The sequence below is a fragment of the Trachurus japonicus genome, chromosome 23 (assembly GCF_045865225.1).
Source record: "Trachurus japonicus isolate A0001 chromosome 23, Traja_1.0".
Classification (NCBI taxonomy): domain Eukaryota; kingdom Metazoa; phylum Chordata; class Actinopteri; order Carangiformes; family Carangidae; genus Trachurus; species Trachurus japonicus.
In genome coordinates, this window is record NC_140929.1 from 11,931,535 (window position 1) to 11,949,966 (window position 18,432).

The 18,432-nt window shown below is 41.4% G+C and overlaps 2 protein-coding genes across 3 annotated transcripts; both read right to left on the bottom strand.

The window, feature by feature from the left end:
• Nucleotides 1–757: 757 nt before the first annotated feature.
• On the bottom strand, nt 758–5,700 carry zc3hc1 (zinc finger, C3HC-type containing 1). The gene is made up of 10 exons (XM_085769269.1): nt 5,527–5,700; nt 4,737–4,833; nt 4,362–4,512; nt 4,146–4,229; nt 3,906–4,033; nt 3,586–3,725; nt 3,112–3,385; nt 2,760–2,963; nt 1,929–2,141; nt 758–1,744 (listed from the first exon to the last, which is right to left on the bottom strand). Exons 1-10 carry the CDS (start codon nt 5,658–5,660, stop codon nt 1,637–1,639), a joined length of 1,533 nt encoding a protein of 510 aa, XP_085625395.1. The 5' UTR covers nt 5,661–5,700; the 3' UTR covers nt 758–1,636.
• A 3,221-nt stretch (nt 5,701–8,921) lies between these two features.
• napepld (N-acyl phosphatidylethanolamine phospholipase D) lies at nt 8,922–18,141 on the bottom strand. Of its 2 annotated transcripts, none has more exons than XM_085768775.1 (10): nt 17,850–18,141; nt 14,885–14,960; nt 14,522–14,632; nt 13,230–13,370; nt 12,538–12,762; nt 12,335–12,438; nt 12,020–12,185; nt 11,621–11,769; nt 10,861–10,975; nt 8,922–10,331 (listed from the first exon to the last, which is right to left on the bottom strand). In XM_085768775.1, the coding sequence occupies exons 1-10, from the start codon at nt 17,996–17,998 to the stop codon at nt 10,200–10,202; spliced, it is 1,368 nt and encodes a 455-aa protein (XP_085624901.1). In that variant the 5' UTR covers nt 17,999–18,141; the 3' UTR covers nt 8,922–10,199. The 2 variants fall into 2 exon arrangements, with proteins under 2 accessions (XP_085624901.1, XP_085624902.1); XM_085768776.1 differs by lacking the exon at nt 17,850–18,141 and adding an exon at nt 16,685–17,024.
• Nucleotides 18,142–18,432: the final 291 nt, after the last annotated feature.

The window sequence follows — 18,432 nt, forward strand, 5'->3', positions numbered from 1 at the left end:
TTGTAATCTCCCTCATTGCTGTGGTTTGGTTTTGTCTTGTTTTTCATGTTCTCTGCCTACATAAAATGGACTCAGTCTCAGACAGATGTTGACTGTCAGAATATACACCCCAAAATGTCTGACACCAGCTGACAACCCTTTGAAGAACAGTTTCTCTCAACTGGTGGCACTTTTTTTGTGTGGGTGTTGTAAAGCATCAAGTCAGCTTGCCTCTACCTGTCTTGTTAAATAGCCAAATCAGACTAAATGTAGGTAAAATATAAAAAAGAATACAAATGATATCTACTCCTGAGAATGTTTTTAAGAACACAGTCATGGCTAAAAATATACCTTTGCCCCCTGGGCCTACCTCATGCCTGCTGTGATAACAGGGATGTTTTTCTCATGGCTTCACACACAAGCAGGTCTGTCAATGACATCAACCAGTAATTATCATTCATATAAAAAAACACAATTACGACATTCATAACATACATTGTGTGCATACCTGTCAAACTTGGCACAGGTTAAGATACATGTGCAAGACACAAAATGGCTGCCAGTGAGTGGGGCACCATACCAGATGAATGGAACAAAAACCATGTCCAAATACTCTTCAGAAATTTTTCACCCACTGGGACGCAATAGTGGATAGATACTAAAATATCGACAAATACCATACCTTTCCCTATACACAGTGTGACAATCACATTTATTTTTAAAAATCTGCATTATCTTTTGAGTGTTTTATGTCAGAGGAATGACATGAAAAAGAGGATCAGAAGAGCGTTTTTATTAAATGTTTTTTTTAGTTTTTTTTTAGGAAAATCTACAAAGTTAAAACACATGCAGAGTAGTGAAAACTGCATTAGCAACGAGATGTCACAGGAAGGCAAAATAAGTAAATACAGGCATCCTGAATCTAATTTCAAACAAGGTTAAAGTTCATGGCACATGGTTCTATCTGCCTGCAATAGTCAGGACTTTACCATTGATTAACATAAACACTTCAACACACAAAAAAAAGGATTTTGTTCTTTTCCAGGAGAACTCATACCCATGTTGCTTTTCAAGCAAAACAGTACACACACGAAAAAGGACTTCCTCACAGTTTTTTTTTTTCCGCTAATCTGAGGTTAATGTTTACCGCTCACGCAAATGACTCAACATACAGTGGAGGTAAACATTACCCTTCCAGTGTCGAGCCATTTGGCCCTTGCTCACCATCCAGGATTCCTTGTCCATAGTATTCCATAGAAATCCAGACCATCAAGATGACATGAAGCAGCCTTCATGTGAGGTTAGTAGTAGATACCTTGCCTGTGGCCAATTTACATACTGACACATGTTCTATTACTATGACTACTTATTTATAAACATAACACTAGGCCTATACAGACCTGGTTGCACATCCCAATTTTTATGGAGCAGGATTCAGATGTTTTAGAGCCGCACGTGGGCGTCCTTCACATATTTCACTGTTCACAGAGATAATCGTTTGCCTGAAGACCCAATCACCTTCCTTTTTCACTCCCCCCAGAAACACTTGGACTGTAAACATGACTTTAAGGGATGGCATACATTGATATGATATGACACTGGTCACTGGTACTACTGATTCTGTACCGCAAAAAGAGGGTAGGGTCAGTTCATAGCCTCAGTGCCGCGATGCTGTTTGGTTGGAAACAGTTTGCTGAGACGGAGATGAGGATACCTGCCACTGTCGGAAAATAGCAAATACCCTTTTAGATTTGTCACGAGGACCCTGCGAGGAAAGAGAGGAAAGAGGAATGTCACATATTGTTCATCAGAAAACACAGACGGCAAATCAATTAGGGTTGGGAACATTTTTTTTTTTAAAAGATGTCTAAATATGCACATTTAAAATATGTATCTGATTCACACCATTTTTTGATTAAACTTCGTTATAAAATATAAACTTGACTTGCCTGTGCTGGACTGCCTCCACCTGCGTCAGAGTTCTTCTTCATGGGCATGAGGAGGTCAAGGGCAGCCTTCCAGCCCTGCTGATGAGGTGACGAGCCCCCGCCCACAGCAGAGGTGGCTCCAGGATCCACATTTTCCTTTCCCACAGAGATCCAGGGACACCAGTCTCTGTGTTGAGCGAGAGGGTCAAATGCATTCTTGTGCAGGAGCCCATCCTTGAAAAAAAACAGGGAAAGTAGGTCAAAAAGTGACATGTAGCAATACAATTGGAAAAAATAAAAGCATATGCAAAAACCTCTTTCAAATTTGACTACAATTAGGATTCAGTTTTCCTCTGTCTTGTCTTTAATCAGGTCTCTTTTGTCTATTAAAAAGGGACAACAAGGAGTTATTATTTGGTAAAAAAAAAGTGTCACGTTAATGTGGATGAATCTACGCTACCCACACTTGTTAATGGCTCCATTTTCGATAAATGTATAGTTTTGTCTCTATCGTTATTTTGTTATTTTAATTAATGGTGGAAATGCTGGGCGAGCCGACCAGCGTTTCCTTACTTTCGGTTTCGCGGACGCTGCCCGGCAGGTCATGAGAATAACGCCGCCGAATCGCCGTTTATGGTCAGAACTACGACGGTATCTGATCGTCTTCTAACCTCTGACTTTCATTCTTGATGAATGAAAACATTCTTGGCTGGACGTCCGTCTTGCGCCGGTCCAAGAATTTCACCGTGCGGGCGGAGGCTCATGGTAAATGCAGTATGAAAACACTTCGCTTTCCAAAACTCCTGGTTGTCCCTTTAAGTGCTGCCTAAGCCATGATGAAACTTTTCTTACAGGACCACCGACTGATGAGAGGCACAGGCGTTTGGGAGTGTGTTGCAGGCCAGCTGCACCATCGGCCCCAGAGTTGTCCCCCTGTCCTCTGCTGCGAGTTGCAGGCCTCTTGCCCCTGGTCAAGGGACTTGGCAGTTCTTCACTGGGGCTTGGTGAGTCTCTGCTTCGTGCTCGCAAGCCCACGGGGGAGGAAGTTCCCTCACCCTGTAACATTCATTAGGAAACAGTGGGAAAAAAACAGCTCAGCCTGGTTCTGGAGATTTTCTTTTGACCTCAGTGTACATGGGACAAGCTCTCCGATTTAAATGAATACATGCAAATATGGCTTTCTTACTTGGCTTGTAAAACATACCTGGTCTGTGCGGGTGGAGTCCTGACTTCGTAGCTTCATGCGACATGGAGTTGTGGCGGGGCTGGGTGAAGCAGACTGAGTTTGATCCGCCTGACCCTCTTGTGTGGCCGCCGAGACAGGACCTGCTGCTTGTGTGGACGGGGCCACGGTGTTTGTGGAGGCGTCTCCATCATCCGGCATCATCCCCTCCATCTGGAAGAAGTTCCACAAGCCCACCTTGCGCATACAGTAGGAGCAGGTGAGGATGGGCAGGCTCATGGCGTGCAGAGCTGGGCTGAGATAGAACAAAATCAAAACTCAGAGCACATCGGATTGAGGAGAGCAAACAGATTCGGTGCCACGTTTCTCTCAGCTTCGGAACATTCTGTACATTTGATATCGGGAATTAGCTCCTGTGTGTGTGCGTGTGTGTGAGAGAGTGTGCGTTCTCTAGTTCACAGCAACAATGAGAAGGAGCCTGGGGTTTAATCTCACCTTGCCGCCCAGCCACAGAGAGAAACAATGCATGCAGCCACCTGCACAGCCAAGGGCTCAGAACATGGAGTCCCTCCCTTCTTTTTCTGTTCTTCCTCAATCAGCTGCAGCAGAACACTGATGACATCTTCAGTCAAAGACTGCAAGGAGACAGGAGACATTAATTGCATGTGATCATCTTAAAACCCATTGTTTTCTATAGGAAAATTCATTTTTCAGAATTCATTTCTTTCCACAATCTGACCAATCAATTCCATAATGTGATCCATTATCCTAATCTATGTGTATGAACAATGATCATAATGTTGATGGCTCCTCACCATAGATTTCAGCTGCTCTGGTTTCATAGCTGGCAGCTGCTGTGCGAGGAGACAGGCGCTCTGAAAACGCTCTAAGAAGGCAGCGAGCAGTGTTGATGGTTCACAGGCTGGAACCAGCCAGAACCGCTCTGAAAGGAAAGCAACACACACAATCACCATCATGTGGGTAGCTCATTTAATCCAACTATGACGTGGTCAAGTTAAAAATGATTTTGGTCGTTATAAACACGCTGCTCTTACCTGGGCAAGGAAAGTCAGGCCAAGTACAAAACTTCTCATGCTGCGTCTGAAGCTGCCTCGATATCTCTGCAATGCGGGATTCATCTATTTAAAAGAAGAGAGTGGCTTGACCTTTAGTTTCTGGCACACAGGCAACATCAGGCTGACCTTGGCAGAACAAAGCGCCCCGGCTGTGGCCGTTCTCTACCCCTTCTGTTGCCGTTAAGTTTTGCTTACATTTCTCAAAGTCTAAAGTCGGCTGTAGTGATGCGCAGAGGAAAGCCTGGCAGCTGGAGCACTTCAGCATGTCGCAGCCCACGTTGATCCAGCCGTACCGGGCGCACATCAGAGGGGACAGCGTGCGGGGTTTGCCTGCCCATTTCAAACAGTGCTCTGCTAAGGAAACATTTGCCTCAGACGCAAAACAAAACATAATCACATTCATTTCTGCATTTTTTTATTTTATTTTATTTTATAAACTACATATCAAAATGTCAGCTGACCAAATGCTGTTTCTTATTAGTGACCATGTGGTTGTATAATGTGAGGAAGAACAAAAACAGATGTCCCACACTGGGTCAAAAGTTCAAAGATGGATAGAAAAAAGGATATTGAATAGGATTCCACTCTTGAGAAAAATGCTTCTTTGTTTGTCGCCTCGCAGGGAGCTTGAGTGTTGCTTTTTACTTCCAGGACATTCAGATCTCCACTGAAATCCACACAAAGGAAAAGACAGATGTTTAATTTAATTTTCAACATACTTTAATATAATTTCAATGAGATAAAATGTGCAACGTGTATGGTTACATTTCTTCTCATGCACCTCCATTGCTACCCAGTGCTTGATGGAGGGCTGAACATATTGTACAACCTCAGTGAAACTTGCGTAACGACAGGACAGAATAGAAACACCACGGCTTATCATGAGCTGTTGTGTTGTGTTTTGTTGTGTTGTGATGATGCACAGTAGAAAGTCTGACAACATGTATTATATAAATAGCCTAGCATCGGTGTTTTTTTGTTTATTTTGCGACATATGGTCGACACTCCAAACTATTAAAGAGTAGCTTGTTACTATGTCCAACTTTCGGTCCCCACCCCCCTTATCAGCAGCAGTGCACATGAGCGATTACACGACGACCACCGTAGCAAAGCTGAAAAAACTCAATTACGAGCCAAATAATGAAAAAAAAAATCTGTAGTGTGTAAGCTCACACTCATGGCCTGCATGCTTCCACATTTGTGCAGACTTGTCCCTCCTCCTCCTGCTGCTGCTGCTGCTCTGAGTGAAGGCGGCTAAAGTAGCAGCGCTGCCGGGGCTAAGTGGGCTAGCCACATCTAGCTAATGTCAACTTGTACTTTCAATCAAACAAAAAGCGCGAGAATAATCGGGAGACTGCACCTGAAGGCTCCGAGGTTTGCCGACGACACCCCCTCATTGAGGATTTCGCGAACTTTCTCCGGAGAAGCGAAGGAAGATTTCTGTAGATTAGAGTTGCTGAGACGATCCCCACGACTGCCGCTGAGAGTCGCCATGATCGTCTCTGACGTCCCCCCGGAAAAATAAACCCAGAGACCGATCGTTCCGCCTTGTAAGACCCCCCCTCCCTGCCCGGACTACAGACTACAGCGGTCCGTGTACTTCGCGGCCATTCGATTTTTCCTTTAAACAGAACTGTCAAAAAACGAAAGTAAGCTGGTAATTTGGTTTTCCGTTTCAAACAAAAAACAAAAAAACAAAAATTCAGGCTGGTTTTTTCGTTTTTCGTTTTTTGCTTTTAAAACCAAAAAACGAGGAGACCAAAATCAAATAACGGCCAATTTTTAATTTTGATTGTTACAAAATCTCTCTTTTCGTTTTTGATAATAATATTAACGCTGATGACAGACCGGAAGTGTCTGGACTTCAAAATAAAAGCCCAGTGCATTGACTTAGAGCCAAGAAAAAAAAAAAAAAAAAAAACTTGTTTCCCCCTTGTAAATGTTGTGTTTTGAGCAGGTTTTGAGCATATGCATACATTTTCGCAGCTGTTTGCCGCTGATACGTGTGTGTGTTTGTTTATAAATATAAATATATATTACGATCTGCTGCAGTAAGGCCACCGCTGGGGGCTGGGTGCATGATAGACCAACTCCTACTCCCGACTCATTCTGACCCTGAGATCTCCAACCCCGGGCATATTTGGCAGGTGGCAGACCCTTTATGGTTCTTTACTACTCTTTTCAGCCACATGAGATCCAGTCCCAGACCTCGGTCGCGCGTAATGACAGCTCCTCGCCGGATGAATCTACAGTTTTCCCACTATGTCGGCCCATTTCAAAACTCATTCCGGCGCCAGCATACAATTTATATTTGATTGATTGATATTGATTGATATTTGACCAGTAGTATTTGTACTCTTACTCAAGTACTGGGGTCGAGTACTCTGTCCATCTCTGATAGAACATCAAAGATTGAACAGGTAAAACTACGACCCCCAAGGGTATGCTCGCAGTGCGACACCTGCTGGTAATTCTTTGTAAATGCACAGCATGGATTGAGAATAAAAGTTGTTATTGGATCCCCGGGGTGTGGAGAGAGGATTTACACATAATGTTCAGTAAACATCACACATCACAAGAAATCTGTCACTGATGTAATCTTAACAATGATAATATAAATTGTATGCTGGCGCCGGAATGAGTTTTGAAATGGGCCGACATAGTGGGAAAACTGTGTAGATTCATCCGGCGAGGAGCTGTCATTACGCGCGACTATTACGCACAGCGGAGGTGATTCCACTAGTTCCCTGACTGTAACCGAGGTCTGGGACTGGATCTCATGTGGCTGAAAAGAGTAGTAAAGAACCATAAAGGGTCATGCCACCTGCCAAATATGCCCGGGGTGGAGATCTCAGGGTCAGAATGAGTCGGGAGTAGGAGTTGGTCTATCATGCACCCAGCCCCCAGCGGTGGCCCTTACTGCAGCAGATCGTAATATAGGCTATATTTATATTTATAAACAAACACACACACGTATCAGCGGCAAACAGCTGCGAAAATGTATGCATATGCTCAAAACCTGCTCAAAACACAACATTTACAAGGGGGAAACAAGTTTTTTTTTTTTTTTTTTTTCTTGGCTCTAAGTCAATGCACTGGGCTTTTATTTTGAAGTCCAGACACTTCCGGTCTGTCATCAGCGTTAATATTATTATCAAAAACGAAAAGAGAGATTTTGTAACAATCAAAATTAAAAATTGGCCGTTATTTGATTTTGGTCTCCTCGTTTTTTGGTTTTAAAAGCAAAAAACGAAAAACGAAAAAACCAGCCTGAATTTTTGTTTTTTTGTTTTTTGTTTGAAACGGAAAACCAAATTACCAGCTTACTTTCGTTTTTTGACAGTTCTGTTTAAAGGAAAAATCGAATGGCCGCGAAGTACACGGACCCTACAGCGCAGCCCCCGGCCCCTCAAATGGGTTTGGCTTCTCCCTCAACACTGTTTTAATTTTTACAGGTGGAAACATACAGCTGAAAACATATTTTGATAAATTAAGTTTTTTTGGTTCCACCTCTCTTTCTTTTTTTTAGGCTACTTCCTTCTTTTTTTTTGCATTTGTATTGGTTGATAATTTGTGTCAATTTGATTATGCACTAATTAATAGGGAAATATACATCATGTAAGCACAGAATAAACAAAACAAAAAAAAATCAAAGTGCTGCTTAAAGTCACATTGTTTTTCAGAGTAGGCTATAATGTGATTAAGTTGGACAAACAGCATCAACAAATTAGTTGGTAATTAATCAAATTAGGCCACTTCAGACAAGTTGCCACACTGGCCTTGGCTCACCCATCAGTCAGTGTGGGTATACTGTACACATCCCACCGTCTGCCCTAGCCACAGAGCACCCAGTAGGAGCACTATCCTGCAGAGGGCACTATGTAGTCATTATAACCACAACTACACACAGATAGGGATACTGTAACATTTATTTTAAAATGAAAGAATATATTATTATATAGTAGCCTACAGTATATATTTTCTATAGATTAACATGCCTGTCAAAAATGAAAGGAATAAAAAAATGCAAATGCATGGTAAAACTAAGTAATTTTAAAGGGCAAACGTTTATGATTTCTATTAATAACTTAGATACTCAGTGGTGAGTCTGGTTGGTGGTTATTATCCATTATCTCTGAAATATGTAGAACTCTGAACGTAGTCATTTCGTCTCATGAGCTCACTGCGTTAGGGTTTCTAAATTCAGGCCATGACCCTGGGAGTGATACCAGTTCATGGTGTGACACATGAACTTTCTGTTTCATTACAGTCATCTCCAGCCTTCACAGGTCTTGACCACATAGAGAGGTAGTTTGGCTACAGTTTTATTTCTATGTACACATTGACAAACTGTTCGTAAACACTTATTCTGTAAATATAAAATATCTGACACTTTTTAAAAAACGTGTAAAGTCACAAACATCTTGCACACATAGGCTAAAACACATCTGGAAGTACACAAATTCCACGACTAAATCTGATCACACTCAATTCTTTGAAATATATGAAAAACATCTATGAATATCTTTCCAACATCCCAGCTTACATGCCCATGCAGGCCCACTCTGAGTGGTTGTGGATTTACTGTGTGACAGTGTGGGCAGAGCAAAACCCACACTAATCCCATGTTAGGAGTAGGACCCATATGCTGGCTTTTTGTGGGCATGACAAATAAAGTTAATTGAATTGAACCGTAATTCCCAATTTGCTTATTAGTCGTTGCTTTTTGTTGACTGACGACAAGAACAAAACCCATTTTAAATGCATGGTGCCTTTAATGGGAAATTCAATGACTTGAATCCAATGTAAACACACTTGTACGGTACTAAGTTAACTCAACATTGTGCTGTTGTCTGTTTGTACATTCTGTTTTTTAAATGATATGGCATTAAAAATACAATGTAGAAAATTATAATTACAATAAATCACTTAAGCACTACAATCATTCTACTGTTGCTCCCTGAAGCAAACACATCTGGTTACTAAAGGTTCATGATAAGCAGAGGGAAGAGAGAAAAAAAGGTCTTTGTGCTGTGGTTTTCAAGAGCATCAAACACAAATGTCTGACACAGGAACAATGCACATCTGCAGTGCATGAAGTTGAGCCCAGCTCAACTTTTACATCTGACAACACAACAGCTGCATTTTCTACAGGCATACAGATGTTTGGAGTTTATATCACAGACAGCAAAAACAGATTTTTTCTTTGTGTAGTTTGAGATTAGATAGGATACATTCTGAAAAGACATAGTAAATATAGCACTGTAATTTGGCATTAGCTATCACCACTCTTTTGAAAATAAGTCTAAATAACTTCCAAATAGTTTGTTTCCTCTTTGATATTACAGCTCACAAGATGTTGTGTCCAGCTGTGTGTGCACACGAGGATGCATCACACTGCCTGCAGTCTCCTGCCCAGCTTCATAGTGAAGGTTTCTCAGTATTTCCATTCAACTTGACTTTCTGATGTGAAGAAAGCCAAAAAAGAAAAAAAAATAATGGTCACTTTTTTTTGGTGAATGAGCGAGTTTCCACCAACCAATCACAATAACAGTATGCAGATTTTTTCAGTGACCACAACAAATCTTTTACCTGCAGAGAAAGTTCTAAATATGATTATTTATAACACTTACTTCTTTGGGATTACAAAAAAAGTAACTTTTTTTCTCATTGTTAACACCAATACAATCTCTTTTTCTCATTAAAATGTTTTCAACTATACCTATCACACGGATTGAGCTAATCTATGCCTTGAAAAATTAATAACATTTACCTTTATTCTGTAAACCTCACTTACTTTGAATGGAGTCACACACAAGCACACACACCTCCAGGTATGACTATCCACATATACCCCCATGATGGCAGGGCAAACATTCAGTATGTAAACAGTAATGAATAGTTTTTAATATGTGTACATTTCCTTCATACTTTAATTACTCAAAATCCACTGATATGATTAAATATTGTGCACTTTGTTACAGACACAGATCTAAGGTAAGTTCAGCCCACAGCACACTACTCAGCAGAGGATCAGTCAAAGACATCTCCTTCCTGTGAAGCTATCAGGCGAGACTCCCCATGATGCAAAGTGAAGAAGGATTCTGGTTTGAGTCCTTTCTGCTCCAGGGCCTCTCTGAGACGAACCGGCGGCTCCATGTAGTACTGAACAGAAGAACATGTGAGTAGTAAAGACCATCACTGAGCATCACCGTTTATGAACTTGAGGCAGGTTCATTTTTTAGCTCAGTGCTTTTGCTAGCTGGTCTCCAACTTTCCAAGCACGGCAGCGAGCCAGAGGCTGCATTAAACCATGATCACTGCAGAAATAGTCTTGCAGCTTAACAAACAATGACACCTTTGTTATGTTGTGTTGCCAGAACATAATAGACTGTCAGAGCACATTTTTTACCTCTCTAACCCCCTCTCTGGCTCTAAAGTCCCTGCGTGAGACCAGTGATACACAGCAGCTCTCTGGGCCACTGACTTAACTCAATTTCTGTGATTTAGCCTCATCTTTCCAATATAACTGACATGGACATGGACAAAATGTTGACATAAACTCAACATCATCCCTGACTGCACGCTTCAGACTGACCCTGTAGTAAAATAAACAGACTGTTGCTTTAAACTACACAGACACAAGATCAATTTTGTCAATAACTTACTGTACAGATGTACAGTACACTCCTACCTCATAGGCGAGAGCAAAGGTTCCCCAGTGAATGGCAACCGACTGTTTGGCCTGAAGGTCCTGGTGAATCTGAACGGCCTCTGCTGGATCAACATGCTGCCCCTGCATCACGTCCCTGAAAAAACAAGAATCAATGTGTCTCCGAAGGTCTTTTACACGTATATGTGTTTATAAAATAAGATCATTAAAATCATTAAGATCATTTCTATGCATTCATCATGTGTCATACAGAAGACTTTCCGATGAGATGTGTTAAACCAATGTTTATTATTATGCAGAGGGAGAATATGGGAAACACCAATAGATATGATGTAGCTACAACGATGTAAAGTAGGATTAAATTGCATTAAATGAATACGGATGTGCCTTAGTAATGTGGACACTATGTGTTTAAAGGTGTACAGAAATGGCCGTTTGTCCTGTTTGTTGCGCCGAGTTGTCACGAGTTGCCGCACGAGTTTACTCGAGTAAGGAAAACAAATTTGATTGGTCGTTATCGAGCGGGCGGGATATTCAAAGCTTGGGGCGAGACCGAGCTAGGTGTGTGTGTGTCTCAGACGTTTGATTGACGGATGACGTGCGCCTGCATTATCCAATGCGAAAAAAAAAACGCACACTCTCATCCCGGATTCAATCAAAAATAGAATTTTGCACAAAGTTTGGCCTACATCGTCTGATAGATGAGTTATTACACTAATGTTAGGACCCACAGTGGGCTCAAATTCTATTTTCTTTTCTGTACAGCTTTAATATACAGTACCTGGGCAGGTATGCTCCGATGGGGATTGCTGCAAGGTCAAATGGTCCAAAGCGGCGTCCTATCTCCTGGAAGGAAGGGCAGTAGCCGGTATCACCAGCGAAGAAGAATCGATGATCTGGACCCAGAATAGACCAACTGCTCCATAAAGTCTGGAAGAGACAGAGGAGGAGAAGATTATGTTTTTATTCAACTGAATCTGAATCTCTAAACCAATCAAAATTAACAGAGGGACATTTTTTCCCAAGATCTTCATCTCAACTGTAGATACTTATAAAATCAATGTGATTGGCCAAATGAGCACTAATATTAAAAAGCAGCAGTTAAAACATTATGAGCTGCAATTAATAAGTCAGTATTAACTAATAATTAGGTAGTACGGTAATTCTAATCAATACTTGCCTTGTTGTCATCCAGAGCTGTACGTTTGCTCCAGTGCTGAGATGGAGTGCAGACGAACGTCACGTCGTCATGACCTGGGACACAGTTCTCCTCCCACCAGTCCAGCTCCATCACGTTCTCGCAGCCCATTTTCACCAACCAGTCCATCAAACCGAGGGGCACGAACCTACGAAACACACACTGATATTATTTGACATTTAAGGTCCATTTGACTTTTGTTTTTTCCACAAACACAAAGGTGTACTAAAAGACACAGTGGTTGAGATTGGCAGCTCAACACATATAGGATATATAGAATCAATTTGTCACATGTACCAGCGTAGCTCCCCTCCAAAGCGTGCGTTAAGGCTGGCCACAGATCCAGCATCCAGGTGGTCGTAATGAGAATGACTGATGACGACAGCATCAATCCTGGGCAGCTGTTGGAAGGAGGGGAGAGGATAATCATTTGTTTGTTATAGTTTTAATAAAATGGAACTGATGAAGTAGGTGGAAATTAAAAACATGAGGTGCTGAACCTGTTCCACAGTGCAGGGAGGCCCTCGGTATCTTTTTGGCCCCATGAACTGGAAAGGTGAGGCCCTTTGGCTGAAGATGGGATCTGTCAGGATATTCAGTCTGTCCATTTCAACCAGAACTGTGGCGTGACCCAACCAGGTCACTCTCAGACCTGGACCGGAGTCAGAGAGGTCCGGGGTCTGGACAAAGTACGGCTCCATCACTGGGAGCTCACTGTCCAGGGCCTGGAGGAAGAGGACGTACCAGCATTTGTCTCAGCGTAGCACTCACAGTTACACATGTAGTTCACAAGGCTACATCCTAACACACTATATTTTTAAAGAATGTTTCCACCCACATAGTTTTTGACCTATGACCTCTCTGGTAGTCGATTAGTGTCCCTATTTGCTGTGGTTTTATCCAACAACAAAACACTGTGCAATCTGTGCAAATAAGGGGTTAAACTGTTTTCTGTTACTGTGTGAAAGCAGCCTTTGAAACCTGTTAAGCCCCCACTGAGCTCAGCAAGGTTTCCACTAGCTGCTATAAATACTGTGTGGCTGCTACAGGGGACAAAGAGAAGGAATCAAAAAGAAAATCTCACATAGGCTTCAATAAATTTGATACAGTTTAAATAGAAAAAGGTAAATTAAGTTGGAGTATATAAATATAATGATTTCATATTTCCTATTTCAGTCTAATAATCACCCACCTCTTTACTGGTTGGTACATTGCTGTGATTTTTATCCAACAAGAAGAACCTGAGCAGCATTGAGTAGGAAGGGAACTTCCATGTGGGCCAGGGGTTGGTCCAGCGGCCATGTTTGTCTCGACAGGACTTTGTCACGTCCTCCTGTAATCAAAGTAAACAAAAGCACTGAAGCTGCTTACTGTGGAGGAGCAGGGTGGTAGAGGGTCGTTTCTAAAACAACAACAATTCTATTTATATAGCACCTTTCATGCGACAAGTGCAAACTCAATGTGCTTCACAAAAACAAAACAAAGCATATTACATAAGGAATACACGTAAAATACATATAAAAGCACAAAAAGACAAAAAGAAGGAAATGTTGTAAATTAAAAACAATTAAAAACTAAAAGCTTGTGAGAAAAGAAATGTTTTTAGTCTGCTTTTAAAAGAAGATACTATTTGTGAGCTGATACTGAATGTATTCTTGGGATAGCGAATACTTGATGATCTCAGAGATCTGTCTGGTGTGTACTCAGTGAGCATGTTAGAGATGTAGGAAAGAGCTGCACCATTCAGAGCTTTAAAAACAATAAGTACAATTTTAAAATCAATTATTTGCTTCACTGGAAGCCAGTGAAGAGATGCTAAAGTCAGAGGGATGTGTTCACACCTTTTGGTTCTTGTTAAAACTCTGGCTGCAGCATTCTGAATAAGCTGCAGTTTATAAAGTGCTTGTTTTGTTACTCCTGGTAAAAGTGCGTTGCAGTCTAACCTACTTGAAATAAAAGCATGAATGAACTTTTCAGAATCTGGTAAGAATAAAATGGGTCTAACTTTAGACACGTTTCTAAGATGGTAAAAAGCAGTCTTAGAAATGAAAGAAACATGCTTCTGAAAATTGAGATCGGCATCAATAATCACACCTAAGTTTCTTACATGCTCACTAAGTTTCACAGGAAATGGAGTTAATAAGGAACCAATTTGGTGCCTCAGAGTCTTCGGACCTAGAAGTGTTCAGCCATCCAGCGTCTAACATTGTTATTACACTGAATGAGATAACTTACTGGGCTCAGGTGGTTAGCAGAAACAGATATGTATGATTGTGTGTTGTCAGGAAAGTCAAATTAAAGATAAAAACCAAAAACACAATAGACAGACAACTGGAGAGCTGCCATGATGAGGGAAGGAGTTTATGGAAATGAAGAGGTTTGAGGTGAGTTGAGGTAAAGGTGGAAGATCAGGTGAGTGTGTGTAATTCAGGTAAAGAAGCAGGTGGTAGGCGACAGGTGGTTGATAAAAAAACGAGGGTTCACCTCCAACCGGTAGTCCAGGCGGAAGCTCTTGCGGGAAGAGCGGGAGGAGCTGCTCTTCCTCTGGGACTGATGAGCCGCCTCTCCACCCTCGGCACCTCTTATCCCTTCATCCTGCAGAACAAACACACACAGTGATGGGGTCGGTTTGAAACTGTCATGAATTTAATCTCACAAAATGAGCAATAACAAGTCAAAATGTGTTGCTGTCCAAATATTATCACATATCCCTAAACAAAATGAGATTCTCTGAAATGAGCCGTAAAAACTTTTCCTTCCACTGGATAATTTGTCTGTCAAACATGTTATAATTAGCTAAACCACAGCTTCCCATCAAGATGAAGAGGCAGGATACAAGTAATTTACCTCCACCAGGCTTTTTCTCTCCTCCAGCGCTGCTTTGCCTGAAGATGACGGCTTCTCCATTGGCACACCACCACACCTGGCGTCAACACAGACACAAACACACACACTCAACTGTCACAGTTTCACCGCCTTGCAAAAAGAAGAACCTGCGGGTGGTGACACAGAAACAAGTTGGCTCCTTTAGTTCACCTGTATGCTACTGCAACGATAACACAGGTCATTAAATGTCTGACAGGTGAGATGTAATAGTTTGCATATGGAACAGAAAGACAGTTGGATCGACTCCACTGTATTCAAATCAAACTATTATCAGACGTGACATTTTAGTGCTTCACCGGTGCAATAAATCCAGTGGTTTCAAAGAGCTAATAAGTGACTCTTGTGTTTACATTACTTTTTAAGATGAGCTTTCTCATGGGTGTGACACAAACATGACTGTTTTTACCCTTGGGTAATACTGATTAGGAAATAACCAGCATGCTGAATCATGCAGGGTACAAACATTGTGGAGGTATTTCATGTTAACCGACATGACAAGGACAAACTGTATTCACACACCTCTTATTGTGGTATCTTTACAGTTCCAGTGTAAAATGACGCTGGCTATTTCCTGCTTGGCAATGCCCACCTCAAAATTGTTGGTGCAATATTAAACCACAAGTTGAGCCCCTCACTTAACTACAGGACTGTCACAACTAGAGGCGACGTGGAGTAAACACACAGGGAGTTTCCCCCCCTGTGAGAAAAGTTGAAAAAAATGGGAGTGAGCCTGATATTTTAGTTTAGGGAGTAGTAGAATAAACACCTACATTTACCGGTACTACACAGATGAGATGATGCTGACACCAACACACTGTCCAAGGCCAAATCACAACCCTTCCATATCCTGCTATTATCCGCAGCACTCACAGTGCAGCACACACCCTCACTAACTACTATCCACTCATGAATGACTCCTTCATGCACTTTGTACATGAGTAAATGCACTCATTCCCAGCCCATATCGACTGAGGACGGGGCAGCGGTATGAAGAAGACTATGGAGAAATGCACTAAGTGTACAAACCGATGCATTTATACAGTAATGCAATGTAAGCTAATTGAGCGCTTGGCCTCTTTGGGGGAACTCCATACATTAAAGCCATGGCATCCTGATGATGATGCACTCAGCCTCATGAATGGACTTTAACTGCACACTACACACAGGCACAGGGACAACAATGGAGCTCTGTGGACGAGACAACCAAGCATGCCCGATGTGGTCACATAAACAACAAACACAGCCTAAAGTCAGACTCTTTCATCTCTCAAGTCAAGTTAAATTCAATCTGTCTGAAGTTAGCAAACAGAGCTAAGTCTGCTCTTCAAAGAGAAACTCAGGACATAAAACATGCATGAAACTCAATTACACACAATCATATTTATTTAGCCCAGATTCCTCTCCATCAAGCCTGTCTGAAAAGTCAGCAAACAAAATGAAATGACAATATTGCTGCTGACATGACAGCATCAAGACATGAATTAGTCTTGTCCCAGTTGACACTGACTGTAAATTCAGATGACAGACTAGGAGTCTTCACAACTATTTCATCATTGTTTGCACACACAGGAGAGAACAATAAAGTTGACTACAAAGATATGATATATTATTAACCACATAGGCTACCAAAACAAAAAGGTATGATGACACAATTGAACATGTAAATGAGGCAACGACCACACACACACACACACTGTCGAGCACAACAGGCGTCGGTATGTTACACATCATGCAAGTTGTGACCATTTTGAGACGACTTACCTGCAAAACTTGAACGCAACACAACACCGACGGTCGTTCCCTCAGCAAGGAGACATGTTTGTTTCATTTACGTTTACACCACACACCGTTTTTAATGCGAGGCGGCGAGGCAACATTATTAGGAGCTATACGGCGGTCTCTCAGAGCATTTTCCAATACTGTTTACATTCACTGAGAGGTGTAATGTTTTTCCTCTTAGCGAGTGTCGACAAGAAAGTTGACGGCTGCACCAAAAGCTGTGTGTTTTGTGGAGGTAAAGACGCGGAGTTGTGGTCCATGCAGCAGCAGCAGCAGGACGGTGTCGGTGAGGATCATGAGTCGGTACCAGCTCTGCGTCTCTGACGTCTGAGCAAAAAGCCTCTGGTCACGTGACCGCCCGAGAAAACTCCTGCTACGACTGGAGGCGGTTTCTAAAATAACCACAAAAAAACTGACCGAAATAGTAACAAAGAGGAACGTTATGTGTAATGTAGGAGTAGCAGTAGTAGTAGAAAAACAAAGAACAAAAAAAGAACAAAAAAAAAAAAAACAGATCAATACATTTCTAAAATAGCATCTCAATTGCTTCCATACAGGTAGGTTCTTGAATGATCTTGTAGGGAAAATTAACTTAAATAGAATAGATGGGGTAAAAATAATAAATACTTAAAACAAAAAAAAAGAGAGAGAAAAATGTCAGTAAAAATATGATCTTGAATATATTCATATTTACATTTAAAAAATAAATACACACTTTGTCTACAATGCATGAAATGACACGTATGCGACTGTGCCTGCATGGATGGATAATGTGTTTGTTAATGTATTAGAATAGGCTATTGTTCTTTTTAACATCTAACATCTGGTAATAGTTTGTGATTCGTCATATTAAATTGTGCTACTTTTAAATGGACCTATACCCATATATTCACTTGGACATGGTTTGTGCATATGGGATCTAATTGCATAAAAGTAATCACCCACCCACTCTCATTTACTGCAAAAAATCTAATTAAATAATAGAAGAAGCACTAATTGCTCGCACACACATGCTCGTTTAGAGGAGTTCCGTTTTTAAAACTTTTACCCCTATAGCCTTTAAAATCTTGGACAAACACACTCTGGCTGGCCTCTGTGCTAATAGATATTGATATTATTTATACAAAACATGAAACTATGAACTCACCTCGAGCTCCTCCTCCCGCCGAAGGACACTTGGAGGGACTGTGAGTGTGAACCGAGCAGACTCGCTTTATTCAGTCGCTCAGTGAGTTGACTGAACTTAGAGCTGCACGCCAGGAACAAACGTACAGACCTACAAGACAACGTCTCCATTCTGCGTCTTTGTATTTCACCATATTTGCATGTAAAATCCAAATAATAAACAGTTCGCGGCGGACACGCGAGTTATATCACAGTTTCTGGCCACATGAGTAGACGCAGCTCGAGGGAAGTTAACGGGGCGTTGGAATCTGGAAAGCAAAAGTCGTTTGAACTTCCTGCTAGACGCCTTCATGGACTCTCGGAAATATGACACTTTCCACTTGTTGATTTTTTTTTTTTTAAACCAAGCTTTTAAAAAGATGCGTTGATAGATCCTCTGCGGACACTTTTTTAAATTTATTTAAAGTCATGCTCATTTTTATTAATCATTCAGCCGCACCTAAAGTGATGTCTAACTTTTTTCTTTTTCTTTTCTTAAATAGTGATTATTACTTACCGGTATATGCAGTCACTTGAATCAAGAAACTTTAGTTTGTTATGTAATG

Bases quoted from the DNA above. Each gene is read 5' to 3' on its own strand.
- napepld (XM_085768775.1), bottom strand. From the start codon at position 17,998: ATGGAGACGTTGTCTTGTAGGTCTGTACGTTTGTTCCTGGCGTGCAGC. The intron at 12,763-13,229 runs GTGGGTGATTAT...CTCTTCCTCCAG, and splicing joins ATGTACCAACCAGTAAAGAG to GCCCTGGACAGTGAGCTCCC. The intron at 11,770-12,019 runs GCAAGTATTGAT...TGTCTCTTCCAG, and splicing joins CAGCTCTGGATGACAACAAG to ACTTTATGGAGCAGTTGGTC.
- zc3hc1 (XM_085769269.1), bottom strand. From the start codon at position 5,660: ATGGCGACTCTCAGCGGCAGTCGTGGGGATCGTCTCAGCAACTCTAAT. The intron at 4,834-5,526 runs GTGCAGTCTCCC...TGTGGATTTCAG, and splicing joins GCAAACCTCGGAGCCTTCAG to TGGAGATCTGAATGTCCTGG. The intron at 2,142-2,759 runs GTAAGAAAAGTT...TTTTTTTTCAAG, and splicing joins TCTCATCAGTCGGTGGTCCT to GATGGGCTCCTGCACAAGAA.